This window comes from Strix aluco, chromosome 5, assembly GCF_031877795.1.
Source record: "Strix aluco isolate bStrAlu1 chromosome 5, bStrAlu1.hap1, whole genome shotgun sequence".
NCBI lineage: Eukaryota > Metazoa > Chordata > Aves > Strigiformes > Strigidae > Strix > Strix aluco.
Genome location: NC_133935.1, coordinates 18,251,613 through 18,277,961, shown reverse-complemented (window position 1 = coordinate 18,277,961; position 26,349 = coordinate 18,251,613). Strand labels below are relative to the sequence as shown.

The following is a 26,349-nucleotide window of genomic DNA, read 5'->3' as shown; positions in this document are numbered from 1 at the left end:
AATAGCCCTACCAATCCTTCACAATATTTATTTATATCTTTGGACTGTTGCAAACTTTCATTAAGGCTTGATTACTGAATGCAAATACAGTAAACAAATGGCTGTGTACACTTCCACAGATGAGATTAAATAACCCACTGTGGGTGAACGTAACAAAGATCAGGAGACAGCACATGCAACTCCCAGGACTCCCCATCCCCAGCACTTAACTGTAAGCAAAATCCATCCTTTTAAGGACAAGGCAGAAAAAACACTGGTTCTGACCTAGTAAGTTCCTTTCTGAATATCCACAGAGAAATGTGGATGTTGAACAGCAGAGGTAGCAATGGAAGAATCCTCTAGAAGTTTTACTGCATAGCATCTTAAAGCAAATAAACCAAACAAACTTTGATCTGCTCAGGCATTTGCTACTCAATAACACCTCTAAAAGACTCCCATTTCAAGTTTTAAGTGTAATGCTCCAACTTGTTTTCTGTGACTTTGTCCTGTTCCAAGTTGTGAATTAGGAAGCAGAGGAAGGCACACAGAGACAGGATTCTTCTTACTTTCATGGCTTCTGCAATAGAACCCTGAGCCTACCAGGTTTACTGCTCTTTCTCTCCCACAGTTGCAGTCTCAGCCCTGTGTTTACACATGCAGTGAAAATGGCATGCTCCACATTCACTTTATGAGTAACTGAATTACTAATTCAGGGAATTCAAAGCTGTCAGTTTGGAAAAACACTTTAAAAAAACCCTTCCTTCCCTATCACTATTCTCCCAGGTAGTATTTGGAAGAGAGTAAAATCAGCCACCATGAATCATACTCAAGGAAAAGAAAAGCCTTTTAGAGACCAAGGGAGTATTAATACCATTTCACAAAATGTTCCAAGCACTGTTTCAAACTCCTATTTTCTCGTAATGAGGCTTTTGAGTAGTGGCTGCTGCTCAGAATTATTAAGGCACTAAAGCATATGATGATTCCCTCGTTTTACAAACAGGCTTTCAAAATACAGCCTCTATTGACTGCAGGTTCTAAAACCTGTAAGAATAAAAATAGAAGCCATGTTAAAAACATCTAAAAAAACCCCAGCCTAGTTTTCTTGTGTACAGGTGACTGATGGCTTAAGAATTAAAAAAACAAGGCCAAACTCTATCATTATTTTATGATCCAGGAAGAGTCTCTCTCCTTACACAAAGGGCGCTCCATTTTAGACACTACGTAGTCTGTGCAGCAGAGGACAGCCGAGTACCATGAGTATATTGGTACCTTTTTCCATTTGATGTTCCCCCATTGCTGCCTCAGTCTGCTGGCCATCACCCTCATTGGTCACACCCTCTGCCAGCCCATTCTTGTTGAGAAAATCCAAAATAAGGCAACATTCCCCTTTGTCAAGAGCATCTTCTTAAAAATTGACTGCTTTCCACTGATGTCTCGATCAGACCTGTCCCTGGGGAGCCTCGGAGAGCAACCCAGCACAAGCCTCTTCACTAGCTTTCCTCTGTTTTTTCCATCAAGCAGTCTGTCCCAGATCTGCTCTCCCTGGAAACTTTCAGCTGAACTCTAGTTGTTACCACCTGGTATAGAAGGCTTAGGTGCTAATTGCATTACCCTAGTCAGATAATGAAGGTATTTATTCCTTCAGGCTGGTAAGGTGAGGTACACATGTATATGAAAATCTGAGTTTTGGTTAATTTAAAGAACTGTCTTACCTGATGGTGAGAAGTCATGTGGGTAATAATGATTTATACATTACACACCAAAGTCTGTTGGTTTTTTAAGATGTATGAGTCCCACTGCGGGTATGTTCACACCAAAGCAGGCAATTAACTGTAGATTGCACTAGTGTAAAAATAAACTTGCAGCCAGAGAGCCTTTCCTTCAAGAAAACAACTTAGTGTTAAAGCAGCATGGTGTTTCAGTGTCTGCTTACATTAATCAGACAGAATTGATCCTGTCAGATAACTTGATCTCAGCTGCCATATTCTATCATGAAGGAAAATTATAACAGAGTTAATTGGGATCTTTATGATCATTTTGCTGCTGAATGTAGGTTTTACTCATTCTGGTCTAGTACTTGTGGACTAAGCTAATCGACTTCTTTAAAGTTATAAATACATGCTCCTACTTCCAAGGGAAAAAAATCCCAAAGCTCCAACTCAGCCCTGAGCACACCTTCTGCATACTAGTATGGCAATTATATTTCTTGTTCTAGACAATATTATAATCTTATTTCCACCCACAGCAAACTTTTAGGAATTGCAGTTATTTTTCAGTCCAGCTGTTGGGGGTTTTTTTGACATTGAAATTTGTACCTGCACTAAGGATCTTTATCATCTTAAAATGAAAATAAATGCAATTCAAAAGTAGCTGTACCTATTTTGCGATGCATCCTTCCCTTCAAATATTTCAGTTTGAGATTTCCTTCCCAATTTGCTCCATAGTTTGCAGTTATGGAAACCAATTTTACCATTGCTATTTATCCCCCCCTTTTTTTTTAGTAACATCAGAATATCTGTGAACAATTCCTAGTGGAGACTGGAACAAATTAACAGCAAAACTAAGCTCAAGAACTCTGAATCTCAGCTGTATCATATTTGTCAGAGATTACTAGCCAGATGGAGAAGAGTGTCAGAAACTGGGCTGCATGACATATTTTTTTAAATTCTTTTTTTAAGAGAACATAATCTAAGCTTTCCAAATATGATGTTGGCCTCAGGACTAGGGAAAGCATCACCATGGAAGAAAGAGAGGAGTCCTAGGCTTTAAAGATGAGATAGACAATTCTTTCCACTGGACAACAAACATGAAGGAAGAGTAGAAAGCCTTGAGCTTTTCCAAGAAAATCTCAGAATATGAGAATTTTCAGCAACATTTGTTACCTAGTGCATTTAAAAGATGGAAAGTAAACAGTTACAACTAAATCTCTCCTAGGGACCAGCACAGATAATGGAGCAGCAGCATCCTAAAGCTGCAGAAGGAATTATATCTGTTATAGTAACTGCTTCAGTAAAGACTTCTTTTTGTGATTGAGGGAAAAAATTTGCCACACATGTACAAAATGGCAAATCTGAAGTTTGCTTCTTGCAAAAACAGGAGCCTGCTGTCCTACAGACATAAAAATAGTTCCCAAGAGAGGGTCAGTTGCTTCAGCAATTCTAGTCAGTCATAGTATATAGCCTCTTCAGAGAAAACAAGAGGAACACATACCAAATATTGAGATATGGCTGAATGAACACCATATGGCAAAGACACTGTGGAGGAGAAAAAAAATCCAATTTTGCTGAAGAATTACCTTTTGTGAGCTTGAACCCGATTAAATCTCCCATCTACTATGAGGAAAATTTTTGGAGGGATTTTTCACATTTGATTTGTGTGACCCAAGCGAGCTGATGCAAATGAACAGAGAAGATGATCACTTTATAAAAAGTACACATCAGCATTTTGCAGTAAGCCTTTTCAGTATCCAAAGAAATCAGGTTTCCAGCTAGTTCTAGACTTTCTTTTTAAACCATAAACCTTTCAACAAGATCAGAATGCCAAGCAATGGTGGCAACTATTGGTGTGAGGGTGCTGCGGCCCAGCACCAAAAAATGTTGGGAGCAAAAAATGATTATATTTATTTTCTAGGGTCCTTCTAAGGTTCTAAGTTTATGGCTAGTGACTGTCAGAAGGCTGCCTCTGCATTTAAAAATGTATTTATTTTATACCTCTTAAGTCAGAGATGATAAAAACAGTTGCAGTATCTTTCAAGTAGAAGTTTGCTGATTCATCAAGCTCAATATTTAATAAAATCAAGACAAAACATACCCAAAACAATCTTTTTCTTTCATTTCCAAGCAGCTTTCACTCCAAATTTATATTGCATAAACTTCATTGAAAATGCTTACACTGTATTTTAAAATGTGAACATTTCAAAGCATTTCATCTGAAGCTCTGTTTTTTTAATTTTTAACATTGTATTTCTGAATGAAATCAAAAGCTGCATATAATATATATGTGCATATGTTATATACATAAATGTATATGTACATACATATGCATATTTATATTTGTGCATATTTACACAAAATACACACACTGTTTACATCTTAATACTGGAAAAGTTTGACAGAATTTTTCACATAAATAAAATTCTAAATTTCAAGCTTTCACACTTAAATTATGTATGTCTTGCATCAAAGTTATTTGTGCAAAGCACTAGATGTCATCAGTGTTTGCCATGTCACAGCTCAGATCAAAACTTCCCACACTGAGTTTGGCAATGAAGTAAATAAAACAATTAACTCTTCAGCAAATATAGGACAGACCACATAGGGATTTATTGTTCTCCAGCAAGCACTGAAAACTGGGTTTGCTCTACTTGACTTCCAAATCGCCTTCTACATTTTAAGCAGTAAAGGATTTATATTTACTCTATTTAGAAGAGGCACTTTCTGGAAGCCTGCAGCTAGAAAATGCTGGGTGTTTCCTTGATGGTGCCAAAACCTTTCAAGCTCTTGTGGCAGAGAAGATGCTCAACAGCCTGGGCAGCGGGACCCTTTCTCTGTGTGGCATTGTACTCCTCCTGAGATGATGTCAGCATCGGGACCGGCAGCTTGAGTTTTTATCTGGCTTGCATCCCAGGCTCCTATTCTGGTTATGCCTGGGCTGGGCTTGGATGAATAGAGAACAAATGCTCTCTCTATGGTCCCCACAGCAGCCCCTGCAGCCTGCGCATCCGCCGGGACTGCCAGCATGGACAAGGGCACTCCATGACATCTCACATGCCACATGCTCTCTGACTGCACAGTTATTAAGAGGAGCGCTCCTCTCCTTTTGTTCTCTCTTGAAGGTATGCCAAATCTTGTTCAAACAGAATTTAATGGCAGAAACTCCCCCTGACTTGCAAGGGAGCATAATCGAAACTGTTTAGTGGGGTTTTTTCCAGATAGCTTTGGTCATACTGAAGAGTAATTTATTCCACTTGCAATCTCAGGGACGTTTCCCATCATCAAACCAGGAAAAAAGAATCTAGCCATCTGCAACCACAGCAACTAGGTCCCACTAAACATTTGCTCAGATCATACTGACTTTTCACAAATACTCTGTTTTCTAGGGGTATTTCTAGCAAAATCTGGATATGAAGCAAGCAGAAGTCCAAGATCAAGACGTATGTGGTGAAGAACGTCACTGGGGAAGATCATTACAAAAGCTGGCACTAGGGTCCGTAGGATGTGTGTCTAGATGTTTTGGGAGATTAAATTCATCTCTTACCTGCATGAGTTGCTGCTTCAGTTTCTGTATTTCTGATATGTTGAGCTCACTGAAGAGGTCAGAGACAGGGTGCAGAGATTCTCCTTTCCTACCCGAGGGAGTCCGGTAGTCACTGTTGAGTTTCACGAGAGGCCCGTGGATATGTCCATTCATTTTATCATCATTGTTGGGCTCACCCCCATCCTCTGCAAACTTCAATCCATCTACTGATATATTAATATGGTTATTATACATACTATCATTGAGGTTGATATACTGGGAGAGTTCCTTCCTCAGATTGTTCTTTTGCTCCCTTTCATTTTTTAAAGTTTCCAGGGCTTCCTCCAGCTGATGCTCAGCAATCTCCTTCAGCCGGATGGCATCTTCTAGCTGACTATTAAGCAACACAGTCTCCTCCTCAAATCGTTTAATCTCATGCTTTAAGCCTTCATATTCAACCTGAATTAGACAAGACAAAGAACATTCATAATACTAAAACTTGAGTCATGAAAACCTGCCATTTATCAGCCTTATTGAAATAGGTGTTACAGAAACTACAGTTTGAAATACCAGACATTGCCTGCAGCTGCGAAGAACTGTCTGCACAGAAAACAAAAGTGGAGCTCGTTCTGTTAAATACTCCACTGCTCACTTTTTCAGCATGAGAGAATCAAGAAATATAACACCTTTTTCTGAGAAACTTATGAAGATAAACAACGTATTTAATGGAAAGAAGGCTGTTTAGTAGCAGATGTCCTGGTAACCATAGATTTATTATGAATTGCCATAAGCAATGTTGGTATATCATGGTGTGTATAGATCTCAGGTTAATATAGTCTGATTTATTAAATGCAAGTATTCCCAAGATGACTTCATATCTAAATTCTTATCAGATGTAAAGTCACTCAGGTACAGATACTCCCAAGTATCTTGGTGTCTTAGTAGTTTTCGAAAATATGGTTGGAAGGTACAAAAACAGTAGAAGAGCCTCAACTCTCTTCTCTGTGTCATACAAGATTCTCCATTATTCAAGAAGCATTTAATTTTAAAAATTAAACAGCAAACTATTCATATAATCAGTTTAAACTGTAAATGCCCCAAATTGTTAGATTTTTAAACTACCAGAAAAATGTAGTAAACAGCTCATTCAGCAACACAGTTCTTGAACTGCATACAGGGATGCCATTCTGGAGCACTTGTCAACCTCTCACTCTGACAGCGCTGCCTGAAGCATGTCCCAGGCAGCCTTGACAGGCTTGGAAGGGACTCACTGGTCTCTCTTCTTCTCAGAGGGCAGGCTCCCCACCCCACACCAAGGTGCAGTATTTCATCAAGGTATTATGGACATTGTGGGCTGAGGAAAACAACAGCTTCTTCTCTCTTCTTTAAAGGCAGCTCCCATGTTTATGAAGTCCTCTCTATTGCACCTAACAAGATGCAAAGCCTAGGAAAACCCAATCTAGCTTGAAAGTACTTGCTCAGCAATATCTAGATGGTGCAACAGGTCCCCACTGCAGAACACCTTCCCTTGCTGGTCCTCCTCATCTTCCTTTTCACTGTTGAAAAATCCCACAGCAACGAAAAGGAAGAGCTTTGTTTGTAAAGGTCTGTGTCCATGCTTGACCAACTTTCCTGGTAAAAACAATCATGATTTGCTTTTAATTTCATTCTCATCATGTTGCTCACCCACCTTTTCATTTCTAAATGCAAAAAATTCCCAGTATTGGGTAAAATAATTTAATAGTTTGGTGAAAAAGAAAAAGAAATACTGAATTTTTCAGTTGAGGCTTTTCTAATTCATATGCATTAATATGTATTACTATCTGCAATTTTAAAGCATTGTCTAGAATATTTTTTATTTGACATATATTAAACTATAATAAGGTTCTGGTGAAAATAGAAACACCAACCATTCCTACTGAAGTAGGAAAGTCAAAAGTCTTGTACTTGTAAGTCAAACTTAAAAAACAAAGCACTACTCATCAAACCCAGAGAATGGAAACATATCAAAGAACAAAGAAACTTCCAAAATTGTATTGTGAAATATCAAATAGAAAAGGAAAATCCATGATATTTTGAAATCTACATTTAGGAACTTGATATCTTTTCTGACTGGAGGGAGAGAGGTGTCCATCTGAAAAATTAGAAAATCCCATTAAGTAGCTATAACTCAAGCATATGGAAAAAAAAATTAAATTTTAAATGCATATGAAAACCAGAAGTCTACGTTATCTATATGTAACCATGTCATGGATGCTTGCTTACAAAAGCTACAAAAAAACCCAACCCAGATAATGACAGTTTAGCACTAAGACTTGTAACATATGGCTTTGTAAATTAAAGTATTAAAGTATAAAATGCTCCTGAAATTCTGTCTTGTAGATCTCAGTTATTTTGGGAATCACAAGTGCATGGATACATGATGAAAAATGACTGATTTTTAAAGCCATTCAAAATGTGGCGATGTTTTTTCTCTCCACAGAGAGAAAAATGCTGGCATTCGATTTCATTAAGAATGAAATATTACAACAAATATAAACACTTGCAAACAGATTTTCTTCTGGGGGAAACTAGGACAGTCCATAAAGGGGTCTTTAATTTTCTGGTAGTGTGAAAATGCCTCCTACGAGGTTGGTGAAGAAAAAATCCATGCCTCAAAGGGGGAATTTGCTGGCTCTGTAAATAACTCTGACACAAAGATGATCTGCTATAAATTCAGCTTCAGAAGTGTGAAAGTCTGGGTATCTTCATAAAAAAAGAAACGATGTACCCATTTCTATTACCTGCATATTCCCTGTGGCACAGCTCCATGGTCTTAAATGTTTCAATTGCATATATACTAGAGTGGTAAAATAGCAGTAAAAGATAGGTGAAATAGTGTTGCAAATTCCTACAGGAATAAGGCAGCTTTGTTACCAGGCTGCCATTACAAACTGTGACAGTCTTGGCTATTTGAGAAAAACCCTAACTGAACCAGGCAGTAGGCTAGGCCATAAACCAGGGGCTGCAACACAGTGCTGTTACCATGTGCTAGTGGTTAAAGAAATGGAGTTATGGAGTGCCATGGTATGCTCGTCTGGACGGTGTCTAAAAGGCATAAAGTGTTACATCATCCAACTTGGATACTTAAATATTGATCATGGCAAGTTAACTCTTCTAACATGAGAACAAATCTCTTTTGTTCAATTTAAAGGACAGCTGTGTTCTTGATTGCTTCCTCAGAGGTGTATATATATATCCAGCAGCAAATGAAGCTGTGCTTTTATAAGGGGGGGAGAACAGACCCCATGACTGCTTACATCTGGATGCAATGGGGCTGTCGTTGAGGTGGTTCCTCAGGGTGCATTTAGCACTGCAGTGAGAATTACAGTGTGTTGGTTTGCCGTCAGCTGCAGATTGCTGTAATGGCGAAAAAATAAAACGCAAACTAGGAACATCTGACATCTCTTCACTTATTTTTGAAACTTGCTAAACTTGCAGGTTAGCATGGCTGAGAAGACAGCAACACCGATACAGGAAAACCTGAGAAGCAGGGAAAAAAAAGACCAGGGAAAAGATTATTTCCTCTTTTCTCGACTTCAGAAGAGGAAAGGTCATGCAGGAAACAAACTGAAAGGAAAGGAGGGCTGAACTCTGCCTCTGGGCATTGAGTTCAGCTTGCAGGGAGGGAGGAGAGGAAAAGCAGGAAGCAAATAGATGTAATTCTATCTATTTTACTTTAATGATTATTCTGCTATTACAAAGTTCTGTAATGAAATATTCCACCAGAATTTTCCTAAAAGTGAGGTAAGGGCCTCCTCATACATCAAAAATGGCCAATAACACTGTTTCAGAGTAAGTGTTTAGCAAAAACCCAACCGGAAAAAAAAAAACCCAAAACAAACAAAAAACCCCACACAAACTTCTATCAAAGTGCTCTGTGGGATCACATTATGAACATTTGAGAAAATGGTGTAATTTTTTAGCATAGTGTCTAGAATCCTTTGATGCTTACTTGATTCTGTTTCAGTGTGGACACCAGTTTCTGTAAAGTGATATTTTCTTCTTCAAGCTCCGTGTAGTCCTGTAGGAGTCTTGCCTCTCGAAACTTGTACTCTCGAATTTCATCTTTCATTCGTATCCTCTGTAGTTCCACCATTTCGTTATTCTGAGAAGAGAAAATGCAAGTACATTACCATTCATGCTCGGCCACTTTAATGATGAACGCTGCCTTTAGAAAAGGCCAAACAAAAAATTAATCCTCAAATGGAAATGATTTAACAGTGCAAATCAAAACAGCATCACCTTTTAATCTGAGGCCAAGCGGTAATTTCAGGTGTGTGCTGGCAATGCAGAAATGAGAACATCTGAAAAGGAAGTTTGATTAAAACAGTTTCAAGATTAGATGCTTACTGAAATGGAAAACCTGGCAAGGCTTTAACATCTCATTAGTTTTATTTCTCTACGATGCAGTTGGATTTAAATAAAATTACCACCTGTTTTCCACCGAAAGATGCTTTCTATGCCCATACAGAAAAGCAATGAGTAACGGCATGTGTTCTGTTAAAGACATCTGTTATTGAGCAAGGTGCACTCACATGTTTGTATCTTCAGGCATTAGAGAGGCACACAGGTAGGTGGGGGGACCTGCCAGGCAGACGGCTGTAAAGCACTCGTCAAAAACCTGACCCCGACAAATGCATTGCTGTGCTGAGCAGGATTGCACCCAGCAGTCTGAGAACACACAAGATCACCACTTTATTTTTCCCATTAGCGCAAACTGTTCTCAGACAGCCTTCTGAGAGAGGTCACGAGGGATCAGTTTCACCAAAAATTGTTTCCATCAGATTCCAGCTCTGACTGAGTTTGACATCAAGTGTCAGGTTATTCTGGAAAGACTCTGCTGGCGTAACCCCGATGTAAAATGCACTACAGGAAGACGGAGTTAACACACAGCTGGAAGAGAACAGTGACCTAATCGGTTGGTAGGAGCAGCCTCCCCCTCTGCTTTGAAGAGAAGCCTGCATTTGCCCAATTAATAGGAACAGATGTAATTGGTCACATCTCCTTGCCTGCAGGAGGAACCTGAGCACTGCCACAGCAGCTGGTGGAGAAAAGCACTACTGTGACCTGAATGATGGGGCAGAGCCCCCTCCCTGCTGGGGTGTCAGAAAGACCACACCTGGGAAGCAGTCATGGGTTTCTGTAAAAGATTCCAGTGTGGAGGGAGGGCGATCACTGGCCTGATAGCTACCTGGTAAAGTCAAATGTTTAAAAAATTATTACAGCAGAGATTTTAGTCAGTGAACTCTAAATAGATCAATCTGTACAATTCACTCTCTAGTATATAAAGGATAAAACCACACATTCTGAATTGAGGATAAACAGAAGTTTGCTGAGCACCTAGGCTAAACAAACAATTACAAACCCCTGGAAAAGAACATTGCAAAGCGTGAAAAAAAATGTTGATGCAAGAGTTACAAAGCACTTTTTAAAATGAAGCTTTTTTGTTGAAGAAAAATAAAAATCATCACCTTCTGCCTCCTGGTAGCTAATTAAGAAGAAATAAAGACCCTACGTGATCTCTTAACTGAAGGCATGCCTTGGATTTAAATGATCCCCAGTGGCAGAAGGGTCAAAGAGCACTAGATATAAGTAACTCTCTGCAAATATTCCTGCATCCCTCACTGTCTAATAAACCTGTGAGTGAACTGTAAGAATGGCACAGCAGGTGATTTCACGAGGTGAAGGCATTTTATACCTCAGGGCTGCCTTTATACATTTCGTGTCTGTCAGCACGTTCTCAGCCATGTCAGTTATTGATGCTTTCTAGGTGTGGGTACACGTGCGAGTCTGAGGCAGTACATGGACAACCCCAAATGCAGGACTCCGCTGTTTCAAGTATAATTAAGCTACTCTGCAACTTTCCTGATGTCTGGAGGATGATCAGCCAGGGAATGAATAGCAACCAGCTGACATCCATACACTGCTGGCAGGAGCCCTGGGAGCAGGAGAAGGCTGCACAGAGGAGCTCTGCCCACTCGGCTCCCAGTGCAGCGGTGAACCGTTCCCAGCAGCGCTGCTGGCACCTCACTGGGGTGAGCTCAGCACCACCACGCAGGACAGGTGGCTGCCGAGGGTCCGCTCATGGTCCCAGTGGGCTCTGCCATCCACACTGGTGAAAGGAGGGCCTCTCCAAAAGGGAGGAAGGAAAAAGGTGGCCAGAGATGGAGGACCTGAGCAAAGAAATTTTACTGAATCCTGATACATTATTTCCCCGATAGAGTACAAGGCGTGCTACTCTGAAAAAGCCTCAGAAATTAACTCTGTAAGGTCAGAGTACTCCTTTGTCTTTCCTAGTATTGCAAACAGCTACAGAAAACATGAGCTATCATCTTGCTGGAGTGCATCACCATTTCTTTAAGAAGAGAGAAACCACATTCCTTCTCCACTTGTAATGGCTGCGTCTCCTACATAATCTTGGAGGTATAAACTGAGCCATTTATAGTGCTCCTCCTCTTCTTGAACACAGAGAAACTATCTCTGCACAGCAACCGCTATTCATCATTATTCATGGGATTTGGTCAAGGAAGAAACAGTATGAAAAGGGAAGACTTGCCAGTCAGAACATCCCGTCTGCCATGCCTGCCGCAGTGCTGCCTGCTGTGCTTCCCCTGGCCAGGGCCAAGGCCTCTGCTGGAAGCAATCCGACTGCTCTGCCACAGGGGCAAAACAAACTCAGCACATTACAGAATATGGTATCACCTTTTCAAAGTAACGAAAAATGTGTGTTTTGTCACTGCAAACACCCTGGCATTATTCTCCATGCTCCCAGGTCCCTCCTCCTATTTTCGAACATCTGCATGATGCTGGCAAACATCCAGCTGCAAAGGCTCTGGTGCTTTCACTGCTTCCTGTGAAAGGTGATGCTGCCACATTACAGGACAAAAGCCTGGCATTATCGAGGTTTACAAGTGAGTAGCCACAGGACATGCTAGAGGGCTGTTGTTTTCCTTTTTATGAGATCTCTATGCATTTTGTGGAAGTGAACTAGTCTTCAACCTATTAAAACAAAAATTCATCCTGAGTTCATTCTTTGTTACTGTCAGTGAGCAGGATACGTTTCCATCAAATGCTCTGATTAAATACAGTATTTTCTCAGAACTCTCTACAGTTATTTTGAACTATTTCAAATATGTATTTCTTAAGCAGATGATACACAGTTATAGAGAATAGATCTTGCTGTACAAATACAGTGGCAGTAAGACTCAAACTTTTTATTTGACCGTTGCATCAGTCCTCTCCCGAGGTGATCTGGACTTGTATGAAAACAGTGTGAGATGATTTAAAACACAAGGCAAAACGAGTCTGTCAGCAGGGCAGTTATCTATATGAGCCACTAGAGGACAATGTAACCCAAATTATTAGTAAAATAATTTGTAATTAAACTTTACTGGTAATCAAGCACTGAACATTAAGGTTGCAGGATATAGCAGATTGAGCCAGATGCTTTTACTATGGCACTGTCTCAGGACTTTTTACATTTCCAGAGAGGATTCCCCTATGAACTAACTACTGGATCTGTAAAAACCAGATTAATCCAAGAGGTGGAGCTAATGATACATGAGCAATGTTTTAATGGCTCTAAGAGCTGAACATGGTGCAATGGTTTTAATGGATCTGTGCCAAAGGAGAAGGAAAAGGCCTTTCTGTGAAACTATAGAAAACAACAGAGTCCTTGTCAGCATTGCACCTAATTATAAGTGAGCACTAATTGTGGAAGATGTCAGTCACATAGCATGTCTAATGAACCTACACATAATGGAACAGACCACGAGAAATGAAAAACAGAAGGCTCAGTTGAGATAAAGTCTGTTCAAGTCACCTATCCACTAGTATTTAGATATATTTTCAGACTTGCCATATATGAAAAGTGAAAGACATCTCTAAGTTTTACAGGGTCAAGGACCATATCTGTATAGTACAACCATCACTTTAATCCTGACAGCAGTGGAACATAAATATTAAATAATAAACTTTTGTACTTCATACCAAAATTAAATGATATATGTGGATATACTAATTTTTGATTCAATGCAGACTTTTTAAATGCTGTATTCCATATGCTACATATAAAGCACATTATATTAGTTGTGTGTGCAGATACATTGTAATACATTGTGTAATATCAAATAATTGCAAGTGAGAAGGTGCTTTAAAATGAAAGAATGGAAATGTCTAATGTTAAAAACGCCGAGAAAGAACTATGAAAAAATATATGATTCCCCAGGATCATTTTCATGTCAGAACTCTCAGTGTTGCCCAAGGCAGCCACTTATTATACTCTTATGGCCCATCAATATACCTAAGGAGAGCAAACTGGGCAAGGGATGGTGACCTGAAGCTAGGTAGTCTCATCTCCAAGGTGAGAAGTGAGTTCTGGTGGTTTTTGATTTCCTAAACTGTGGACCCATAAACTGAACTTCTTGGAAATTTGTGGTGTTTTGAAGGCTTCTTTTTAAAGTGAATGCAGTTCCATTAACTATTTTGGTTCTCCCCTATCTTGGAGTACATAAAGGACTTTTATTTCTGTTTTTTGTCTACTGGGTTTTGTCCCAAACAAAATCGGGGAACTAGCATTTGGGCTTTTTCCCTACATATTTTTCATACAGATTTTCATGAAAAGATTTCAGGTCCTTACTGCAGTAAAACAGACTGGTTTTCACACTGCAAAACAGTCTTATAATCAGAAATTAATTATATGCCCCAAACTGCCCTGACTATATCACTACTTATCTGTTGGAATATGCAAGCCATAGTATGATGCTGTGCGTAACTTTCTAATTTTCATAACTCATGAGTAAGAGAACAATGGAAAATTTATATACTTCCAATTTAATGGTATTGTATTATAGCTGATGCTGTATAAAATCCCATTTGATCTGATGACAATTTTATTGCACTTGCAATGTAATCTGAATGTAATAGAAAATTCATACTCAGACTAATATCCATGATCTCATGTGTTTGTTGACAAGTCTTACTGCAAGCTTGTATGTCATGTTTACTTTACTCTGCAGAGGAAAATAAAAGGTGTGGGGTTTTTTTTAAGAACAATAATAGGCATATCATAAAAGATACAATTTAACTGGGGTTAAAATTTAATTACAAACACGCTAACTTCGCATGGGGAAGCACTACCAGCACAACTTTGGCCAAAACCAGGTTCGGGACTTACTTCAGCATCTTTCTGTCACAAAATTAACCCCACTTATAAATGATTTTGGCTTCTTTTTAAATATATTGTTTGTATCTACTTGGCAACATGCAAGTATAAATAAATTAATGAGAAATTCATGATGAAAAAATACCCTAAAGTATCTTTTTTTTTATTACTTTTGAAATATACAAATATACCCTTAGAAACTTTAAAGCCCAATTATACCTCCTCTTTAGAAGTCTCTAATGTGAATTATGGGTACGTTTTTTGTTTTCCGTAAACAATGGAAAATCTAATTCTGTATCATACAGAGAATTCTTCTCACCAGCACGATGTAGCCGGACACAAGGACACCACTGGAAAGCCACCCCTCCTCCTTTCTACTGATGGAAGAATCCAGAGAGGAAAATAGTACAAGGTAAAGAAAGACCCGGAAAGACACCTGCCACAGCAGGGAGGAGGCGGCCAGGGAGCACCAGCTGATCTGCAGAGATACTCAGCTTGTCCTGGCAGGCCCTGATTTTTCATTCTGAAGGGATAAGGAAAGGTGAAAGAAGAGAGTATGAAAGGGGGAATAGAAGAGCAAGGACCATTTTCTTTTATTTATCATCAACTGTTTTAAGTGCTCAAAGAAGGTCCTTTCTTAAAGGCTTAAAGTTTCCCTCTCTCGTATACAAGAATACTCACCTTAAACTGGAAGAATGACATTTTCCATGTCTCCAAATATATTTAAAACCACAATGGGATTTTGTGGATGATGTAGTGTGACCAGGTCTGACCCTTCTGCAGAATTTACAGCCCAATCCTCCTGATTCATAATGTAGACGCCTAACTAAGCAGGATAAAGCATCTCTTGCAGAACCATTTTTCCTTCCCTTTCAAGGCACAGGTATCTCTGTATCGCCAAAAAAATTTATTTCAAAGATTCCTTTTCCTCACTCTTAAAAGTCTGAATCCTCCTTTTCAATATGAATTTATCTGATCTCATCCTTCAAAAAGTTTCATTCTGGTGGCATTATTAGAGTTCACGATATTGTATCTGATCTAACCAGCTGTACTGGCATAGCACTTTAAGAGCATGAATACAGCTTCTATTGTCCAAAACCAGAAACCACTAACTTTTGAAATTATGCACGATTCTGACATTCTTTAGCTTTTGATATATCATTCATTGTCTCAAACCCAGAAAAAAAGCAGACATGCTATTTTGCACAAGATATTTTTGAAATTATATCTGCAGAATAACATAAGTACCTATAATCTTTCCCTTCCATGGATTTACATACAGAATGACAGCACTATCAAAGACAAGGATGAGAAAAGCTGTATGTTTTTTAGCTATAGCATACTGAATAGAAGACAGATTGAGATACTGTATGTTTCAAGTTCCTTCACCAGCAACAGCTCTTAAATAAAGCATTGACAATACATCTTATAATTTAATAATCTGAAATGCTCAACACATTTAATTGGAATTGCTAAATCTAAAGAAGGTGAATTTCTATCAAGGGCAATTAAATGGCCCATTTATGCAGTTATCACAGAATTTGAAACTCATAATATTCAACACTGTAAATCCTGCTACATATAAATCCCTGTAAAATATCTATTTTATTGACTTTCACATATAAGTATATATATAAAGATAGAACTAAAGAATGTTCTGGTTGTGTAGGTATTTAATTTTTCTGCTGAGTATTATGGTCACATATTATAATGACTTCTTTATAAACTGATATAAACTACAAATCTCTAATCATACACATTTACCTGAAAAATAATGGTTTGATTTGACTGCACTTATAGCAATTAATGCATTAGTATTAATGCATTAATCATGTATCAATTATATATTAATTAATTTAGTTAATTATAATTACTATTAGCACCCTGTAACAAACACTGCTGTAATATTCCTAATTCCTTCAAAGGAAGAGAAACTTTACTGAACTAAACTGTATTAAAACAGTATGAGAGGAAATTCAGACTCTAGGGTTATAGTTCAGTTAGTATGATCCTTCTGCGTACCTGAGGAATGATGTCATACATTAACATATGATCATTGCAAATATCAAAATATCAATTGGCTGAATAAAGTTTCACCATGAGAAGGGCATTGTGGAGGTCATTTTATTTAAACTTAAAACTCTGCTACTCATCTGTCTCCTGCAGCTCTATTGGCATTAAACATTTCTAAGAAGTGGGAGGATTTATTTCTAAATACCACACTGACTGGGTAAAAGAAATACGATGACATATCCATGCACTGGAGCAGGCTGACAACAACATCTTGCAAATGCAGCACTCTCCACAAAGAGTCTTCCCACAGTACATTCAGGCCTATACCGGCCTTCAAATTTCTCCAGGAACCAATGGACAAACCCATGTCCACCCAGGGGTCAGCCACAGCCCAAAGGCCGGTCCCACTCCTGCTTATAGAATCATAGAACCATTAGGTTGAAAAAGACCCTTAAGATCACTGAGTCCAACTGTTAACCTAGCACTGCCAAATCCACCACTAAATCGTGTCTCTAAGCACCACATCTACATGTCTTTTAAATACCTCAAGGGATGGTGACTCAACCACTTCCCTGGGCAGCCGGTTCCAGTACTTAATAACCCTTTTGGTGAAGAAATTTTTCCTAATATCCAATCTAAACCTTCCCTGGCACAACTTGACGCTGTTTCTTCTTGTCCTATCACTTGTTACTTAGGAGAGGAGACAAACACCCACCTCACTACAACCTCCTTTCAGGTAGATGTAGAGAGCTATAAGTCTCCCCTGAGCCTCCTTTTCTCCAGGCTAAACAACCCCAGTTCCCTCAGGTGCACCTCGTAAGACTTGTTCTTTAGACCCTTCACCACCTTCCTCCATGCTGTGTTGTTGCTGCCATCCGCCCAACACCATTGCTGCAGGAGCAGAATGGGCTCCCCTTGAACCCCCACGCTGTGGTCAGGGTGAAGAGCATGGTGCAGCCAGGGGTGGACAGGGCACTACCTCTTAACATCACACTTAGCTGAATTATTTTGCCACATCCTCATTATTCCCACTGCACTGAATAGTGTCTGAGTAACAAACACTTGAGACTGCACTCTTTGAAGTGGGGCTGTTGCCCACTCTACATCACGGATTATCCCATGGCTGATTGGGTACAATTATGAAGATACCAAACCCAAACTGCTCTTGCCAGATTAGCTCAGAAAAAAAAAAGAAGAGGGGGGAGAATGTCTGGGACATTTTGGACTGAATGGCATTTTTTTTTTTTTCCCCCAATTACAACCTTTCCTATAAAGGTTGTTGCTTTCTAGCCACAAATTAAGAAGCCAACAGCAGTGATTCTACATGACAATGCCTCAAGGCAGGCTTTTTGATGGAGGATTCACATGGGCCTTTTCAAGCTCATCAAGAAACTAAGAGCTGGTTTTAAAGCCTAACTGATCACTTGGGAGAGGCATCTGCCAGTTATACATATCTCTTTGAGAGGCCATCTGTCAGGTGCAAAGTGCCAAATTTCCTTCTAGACCCAAAGGGGCACCAGCTAACCAACAAAAGAGAAGTTGTGCTAACAGGGTGTGGGTCTGTGATCAGTTTAAGCTCAGCAGTCCCACAGCTGCTGCTCCCAGTTCCTGACCCTCCCTTGGGTCAGCACTAGCTTTCACATCAGCAGCCAGATCAGCGGCAGCAAGCCATCCCAGAAAACAAACAAACAGTTTTAATGGTATTTATACTCCCTGACACTGCTGACAGAGTGGTCATACTAGTGCTAGCAGGAGGTAGGGAATAGGAAGACATGCCATTTCTATTTTGGATGTGTTTGCTGCTCAGCAACATCTATACAATCTACTCCAAGTACCAGAGGCACTATTGATGAAAATTGTAAAAATTTGTATAGCCTCCAGCGGGACTAAGATTTCACTGTATCACTGAAATGTTGAGGAGCAGGGAACAGTAAAGTGAATTCCTGAGGATGGAAAGGAGGAAAGAGAAAAGTCACCAAAACACCTAAATAAGAGGGGTGGGCTTGAGTATTTTAGCACCCATTATGCTTGGTTGGTATGGAAAAATATGTCCCTGTTTATTGACTGCATGCTTTTGCATTGCTTTCTGCTGTCTAACTTTTGATGTCAGGATGGTTTCAGAGCTCCCTGTGGTAACCAATCTCCGAGTGTGCCGGGCAGCGACTCCATTCTCCCATGTTTCACAGGCACAGAGCTAGGCTTCTTGTAAGCAACTGTCTCCCCTCCTTAGGACTGGGAGCTATTTTAATTACAGTTCGCTGCTAGCTCAGTCCTACCTTCCTTATATTCCTTACACCAGTAATCAAGCCGTGCTGTCAAGGGATGCACGTGCCAGACCAGGGCTCTGCACTGCATTACAATACTATCCAAGTTCTGCTTTCTTAATTTGCATGCCAAGCCAATCTTTGGTCTTGTAAATACCAGCTTGACATTGCAATATCGATGTCTGTGAGCAAGTGCCTCTGCCTTCTCCCGCTGTGGGAGCGCTGTGCTGCAGCACAGTGTTAGCGCTGAGGAAGCTGAGAGCATGTCGACACACAGACCTAGGGCTGGGCAGCAGTACTAATAAATCTGGTCCCTGGGACAGTGCAGCTAAATTAGTAGGGGGCTGAGTTCAAATTAATCAGACATGTAATTAATCCTGATCCTCAGCTCACAAAAGATCATAAAAATCATAGAAAAATGGATCTCAAAGGGGCCCCATGGCAGCATCTAGTCCATTTGTCTTTCCCAGGACAGGGGTAACTACATCTATGTCATTCCTGCTATCTGTCTAATCTTTTCTTAAAGACTTGCAATGACAGATCCCATCACCTTTCCCAGAAACTTGTTTCCTGACTTCACTTTTGCCTTTGTCAGAAACCTCTTTTGAATGTCTAATCTGAACCCAAGTCTTTCACACTATAAGTGGAAAACAGTATTTTTTCTACCCACCAAAGGCAGGAAAATAAATGCATCTGTTCCTCTCTGCAGGAGTCTTCCATTTACCCACCGTACCGATCTTTAGCAATCTCTCTCTACAAATAAAAGAGCATGTGAGAAGTGAGGATCCCAGATAGATCTCTCCTGGAAAGATCTCTGAGATCTCTCCCACCACAGAGAAAACTCATTAGATGTCCTTGCATGAAATACAGCAGAAATGTAGGGAGATGGGTGATGATGACAACAATGGTAACTAGATGTTGGGGGAAAAAGAATAGGAGACCCCAAATAACACTCCACATTCCCTCTAGTACCCAGTTCCTCACAGTGGATCGAGAGAGAAGAAATATATTGGAAGAAACAAAGAATAAAACATTAATACTATTTAGCAAGTAGTGTGAATAAATAGCTAAAGGATACAAAGAAAGTATTCACAGGTACAAATCTATTTCAAGTAGTCATCTGCTGGGACATACTCTATTGTGCTGCAGAGGAGCTGTGAGAGCTCAGCATCAAAGCAGCTCTGTAAACCCATGCTCATAGCAGATCTTCCCTTTCAAAATTATTCTTGCAGATTGTCAGCTGCAGAGGTGTTAAAAGCTCTCTGAATCTGCACCCACTTCCCTTCCCAACGACAACAGCCCATTTCAAGTTCACCTTAAAAGATTTCAGCATGGTAAAAAAGGTTGCTAAGAAATGAGGAGCAACAAGAAAGTTAAACATCAGTAATTCTCCTTCTTCTCCAAAAGGACAGATACATAGCATCTTTAAATAAACACATCTGTGCCATAAAATTCAAATGTTCTCATGCGGCCAATTCTGTCATTATTAAGAGAGAGTATTTCCTCAAAGTTAGGCGTAATTTCAATAATTAAAATCCATCTAGCATTACCCATCTGCTGCAAGAAGCATGGCATTCGGCAGCTTATTTGACCTTGTGTGCAGAACACCCACCCACGCCCGCTTATTCTTCTGTGGCATGAGCAGGAACATCAATTCAGAAACAGGAGTTGGTTAATATTAAAAAGATTAAAATGTCTCAATGACTAATTTTTTTTTTCCTCAAAGACTTAGCATTTTTAATTTTGGTAATATATTTGAGTGACTTAGGTGGCAAATATAGCTGAAGATAAGTACTTCATCTATCTGTAAACTACATCCTTTAGGAGTGAATTTTACACATAATTTTTATTCATTACAGTGCACATGGCAATTCATGAATATGAATGCCTACATGGAAGATTTGATAAAGTAAACTGCACTAAAGATTACTTGAATTTATTGATATGGACAGTGAAAATACCTGTACTCAGAAAGTGACTCTGTAACACTGTAGTACTCTTGACTGTTCAACATAAATTGGTTTGAAACCTGATCTTGGCTTTTATAATCTGCCCTTCCCATTGTTTATTTTAATACTGACTGCAAATTTCAAAGATTTACTTTATATATATATTACAGTCAACGGTAGTGATTTTTAAATTGTTAGTTTTCTATCTTGTCCTTAAAAGGCTGAGCAAACAAGACTCTTGCTGCTAGGCACGCAGGACAGAAAAACAAATGTAATACATGCCATAAGAACATAGTGCAAGGGCTGACTATCAATGCCATAACCCTCACAGAGATTATTCAAGCACGTTGCTCATGGCAGCACAGCCTTAAAATTAAATTATTCTTTTGGAAATTGAATAAACACTGAATATTATTCACTGCCTGCAATGCATCAAAACAGAAAAAAAATGCCATAAAATGCTGTATTTACTCAGGAAGTAAAATATCAGCTAAGTTACGGTATTGTTCAACTTTGGATATTAAAGTGATGCTTAAATCTATTTTTTTCTATTCTCTTGATTTCCCCTTTAAAACCACTGCTGTTTTCCTTTCACTATTTGTTTCCACTGGACTGCCATCCAGGTCATGATGGGTGTTGGTCTGATAACAGGAGCCTTCTGCTGAAATGGATTGTTGAATTATTAAGATACGGTTAAAAAACGGAACTGGGAACACTCACAGAAAATTTAAAACAGCTCTTTGTTACCTAAAGATAATATTCACTAAAGGACTGATAATCTTCTAAAAACACCTTGTGGCATGAGGCAGACAGTATCTCATGGCAAATACTGAGTGATCTCGGCAATCATTAAAGCACGTGCGAGCAACGGGACTTGGCAGCTCTCGGAGCTGGGCTGCAAAAGTCCCAAGTTCAGCAAGAGAGGGAAGCAGTTTCCTTGTCCTTGCTAAAGTTGTGCTCAAGGACCTTGATAAACCAAGAATACTATTTTCTCAGATTTATGGAAATCTAAAAAAACATGCCCATGTGAGAAGTAAAGGGGAAAACATTTTATTTCAAAGACATGTTTGCCTAAGCCTTATCTACCTCAATATCAGCATTTTCAAATTCTGAACTCAGCCTTCGCTTAAGCCTTCAAGCCTGCTGGTGACAGCTGGGTGAAATGGGGGTGCCAGACTGGCCCCCTGCCTGGCCCTGTCAGGCTTGGAGAGGGCTACCTCAGCAGCAATCCCCCAAGGTGTAAGGGCACCCACGCATCACGTTGGAGTGCTGGACTGTAAATCTCCAGCTACTGATAAGAAAGTTATATGACAGTGAAGGATTGCAGTCCAAAGTCTTAATTGCTCCCTCTGCTTTCTAACATCCCAGCAGGCCACTGCTGATTGATAGCTCATGCTCCCTTTGTTTTTTTCTGACTGATTTTTAATATAAAATATAACAAAACACTAGAGGATGGCTCCAAGCTCATTACAGTGTTCTTAAATTTCCTCTGAGTTTTTAAAGTACTCAACCAAGACCTTGATGTAACAACATTACTAATGAAATCCAATACCAATTTCAGCAAATGACTATTTAAATGCAAGTTTTTCAGTTCTTATTCTCTTGTATGCCCAATGGCTTGATACAGCACAACTGAATTCAGTTATACACTGCAAAAAAAGTGCAGCAGAATAATCAATCTAGTAAAACGACAGCCATCCTTGGGGAGGAAAAACAACAGCACACTTGAAGTAGGTCAGAATTCAGACAAGAAACAGGAATGAGATTTATGAACTCCCCTTCGTTAATTGATCAATATATACCATGTCATATACCTACACAGTTGTGGGCCATTCACATGTTCTTCATCTTTGAAATATTGTTACCAGCGTCTATAAGGAAGATGACCCAAACTGCAAACAATTCCTGGGGCTCTTAATTATTATACTGAGGTTTAGTTCACCCAGCATCTCAACCAGAATCAACTTTGCATCTTCCTGATGTTGTGTACCTACATACATATAGCATGCCTGAATCTTAATTTTTTCCTGCTACAGAATTACCTTCACAAATTTTACTTCAGTGTAACAGGCTTCCACAAGTCCGAGTATCAGCCCCTTTCTCTTCTACAGAAATCCTAAGTCTGATTCAAATCCAGGGTAATCAGGGGAAGAATCTGGATAGGTAACTTTAAGACACTGACAGTTTGGTGAGCTTTGAACAGGATCCCATGTTTCTGGCCAGCATGGGACTGGAATGGATAGGTAAGAAAGCAGCAGATCACAAAGCATACACCAGCCTGTGGCACAGCTATTTTCTTGTACTGACCTTGAGGTCTAGCATCATCTCTCTGCCAGGCTCTGAGCAAAGACCAAAGGCTACCCTTCTCCCAGCCCTGGGGAATGGCTCAGAGATGGAGCTGCTGCTGACTGTACCATGTATTTCATCACACCAAAAACTGGTGCTGATTGTGCATTGTGCTGATAAGGAGGACAGTCAAGGCTCTGGATAAAGCTCAGTATTGCTCTTTGAAAACACTGAAATGCCACAGTACTTGTTTCAGACAGGAACTCTTCTTTGTTTTCAAAGGTGAAAGGGGACTGCTTTATATAAGGCAGTCTCCATTAATATGGGCTTTCAACGGAGAACAAAAGCAAATGATGCAATTTTTCCTGCTTGGAATCTCAATTAGAAACTTGGACTTAGCACCAGTACACAGCTTTGAGAGTAACTCAGAAATGGGAGAGAAGAGTTGATGCAGAAGAAGGGATTTCTGAAAGTGAAAAAAACCTTTCTTTAAAGAGAAAGACAGTTGTAATACCCTATAATTTAATAGCAAAACAAATAGGATGGTAGGTTCTTTAAATACTCCATCAGGGAAAATACAGAATGTTGCTAATATTTTCTCTGTTTAAGCACAACAAAATAGATGTGAAAGACAGCTGCTACATGACAGAGTCTAGGTCTTCTTTTGCAGGACATAAAGAACCAAGAACCACCCAATAGATTCATACTAGCGCTGTTAGAAGCTCTTGCATATCAAAAGAACTGGAAGAAAGATTACAATATTAGAACCTTGTGTAGGGAAAACAGTACATTTCAGTCAGAATTGTGGATCCAAGAATCCCCGGAATTTCCTAGCTTTAGGAGGAAATACAAACTTCTTCCATTACCTCACATAGTTCGCCAAGAGTCACAGCAATCAACAAATGCAAGAGGACAGACTGTTATTAAAAACTGGGATCTCAGTCTCTGTGCCTCAACTTCCACAATTAGGGGAAAAAATTCATCTAATTATAGGAAATTTGTGCAAATTATACACCTTAAGAATTTAGAGCACAGTTAAAACACAATGCAAAAATTTGATTACCAGATATAACAATACATGCATTTATATAAAGAGGTAGGAAATTTGTAAAACATGTCTTGGTTTAAAAAAACAAAAGTCTTATTGCAAACAGAATTTATTACCATAGTATTTTATTTCTCATATGAATAAGATTAATGTATGCTATAAGAACAGACTGGTTAAATTATCTCACCAAGTAGGCAGGGAGCTGAACAGATGGCAGCACCACTGAGGTAGCAACAGGAATCACTAGTCCTTGCTTATCCAGATGATCTTTATCATTTCTATAACATTAGAAAATGACTCACCTATGAAATACAATGTTCTGAGAACGAGGCAGAAAAATTCCTTATTTTTTTCTCCCCCTTGAACAGAAGATTAATGACTGTCTAGACATCAGCATTATATTGTTAGTAGTTTTAAAAGGAAATCACATACAGAGATACCCCATTTCTGCTAATTTGTGGGCTTTATTTTTTAAAGATAAAGATTTATTTATTAGAAAATGTTTATTCAGAATGTATATGAACTACATGCAGTCTGCTGGTTATTTTGTTTCTTTGTAGGCAGGGCTTTTTTGGATAAGATTATCTTGAACCAGAAGACTGGTTTAGAGCACAATTAGTGTGCCCAGCCAAAACATGCATGACAGCATTTATAGGGATTCAATCCCTTACCCTCAGAAGGCAAATCATGGTTGGTTTTGGGCACTTTTGATTTTATACAGTCATATGAAACACACAGAGAAAAACAATACCTTGGTCATAGCGAGAAACAAAGCTTCCTTGTTCCTGCTCATTTATCCCATCCTGCTATAGGTTCCAAAGCAAAGGACAAAGGTCTTAATTACAGGAGTTACTGGAGTATTTCCCTGCCTACAGATCACAGCAGAGCCTTTTCAGAAAAATAATTGTTTATATCACTATTTTCATTAACAGCTAGAGCTCACAAATAAGTTTAAAGTGCAGTGTTGCACACTGAGGCCAAGAAAATTATCTCAGTTGTACGGAATGGAAGAGAGCAGTGTGGGTCTGTATTTAGGGTTTGTCTGGGGTTTTTTTCCTTTCACTTTGCATGCCAGTATGCAAATAGTTAAACAAAAACATTTAGCAATTTTTAGTATCAATTTGCGAACAATGAGGCAAATATAACTAGATACAGTTCATCTGTGGTCAGCAGTGATGCATTAGGGATTAACTTTGGCCAAGGTCTATAAACATACTATGCAGACAAACAGGTCTTTGATGCCTCTTGATATCTAGATGAAACGAGCTCTGGGGAAAAAAAAAAAAAAGGCAAGAAAAATAAAAGAAAAAGCACAGCACTTAAGGTCTCAGAAACTTGTCCCTCATATAAGCAATTGAAAAGAGCAAGTCAAATTAGGCCACAGACTGGAACAGAGCTTCTAAAGTCTGATCTGGCACTAAGTATGATGCTTCTTGTAGCCAGCTGTCTGTACCTTACAGAAAAAAGCCTCCTAGGGTAACTCTTACAGTGTAAGAAGGTTGGAAATGTATTCTGTGTTGCAGAACTTCATTCCAATGCAAATCCTGCGTTCATTTTTTCACAGTAACTATGGGGTTTAATGTCCTTGAATCAGAGCAAGAGCATAAAGCTGAGGGTTGGTGACTTTTCTAAGATGGCACAGTACTGGAGGGTATAACCACTGCATTCCCTGAATCTTATAAGGGATTTCTTAACTTAATTGAAGATGCAATACAAGCCCGAGTTTGCCTTCAGGCTACTTTTACACTGAGGTTAGTTGAAATGCATGTGTCTGGCCTGAGTAAGACACAGAATTATTAAAAGTATAAGGCTACAAAATATACTGAAAGTCGGTACTGCACAGGTAAAAAAGGAATACAGTCCTCCTGGGAGGTGATGCACAGAAAAGATTTATGAGTACACAAGAGAGGACCTATCTGGAGTTCTCCCTTTACTCAGAAACAAAGTGAGTGAGATCTGCAAGAGCCATTTCCTGCCTGGAAAAAACCCTGGTGGTATCAGCTCTGAACGTTTTTTTCCTTATTACCTCTTCTTAAAACACAAACACCAGTCCTACTTACCTTATACAGCAGTGATCTTGGCAATCAAACAAAAGCCTACCAACCCATCAATCCAGAGACAAGTGCACTTGTGCAAGGCCCAGATACAACCCCTTAATGTTCATTATCTTAATCAGGGAAGATGCTCTATTAGTGCTTTGGTTGTTCTTTCATATCCACGTCCCCTTGTAACTCGACTGCTGTCCTACTTATCTGCTCCCAGAAAAGCCACGCTGGAGCCACAGGAAATCCATCCATCTCCTCTGGGAGAAAAATCCTCTTCGAGTAAGTCCCGAGTGCTATCGTTAGCTGCCAGCCAGCTACGCGGCAG

At 39.4% G+C, this 26,349-nt stretch overlaps 1 protein-coding gene across 7 annotated transcripts in view; it reads right to left on the bottom strand.

Moving 5' to 3' along the window:
* The window catches only part of BICD1 (BICD cargo adaptor 1), a 183,224-nt gene that overhangs the window by 44,972 nt on the left and 111,903 nt on the right, over positions 1 to 26,349 (bottom strand). For all 7 annotated transcript variants that reach the window (XM_074826245.1, XM_074826244.1, XM_074826246.1 and 4 more), the window contains exons 3-4: positions 9,209 to 9,361; positions 5,236 to 5,673 (exon numbers count right to left, since the gene is read on the bottom strand). In XM_074826245.1, the coding sequence (XP_074682346.1) occupies positions 5,236 to 5,673; positions 9,209 to 9,361 (591 nt within the window). The remainder of the gene's footprint in view (positions 1 to 5,235; positions 5,674 to 9,208; positions 9,362 to 26,349) is intronic.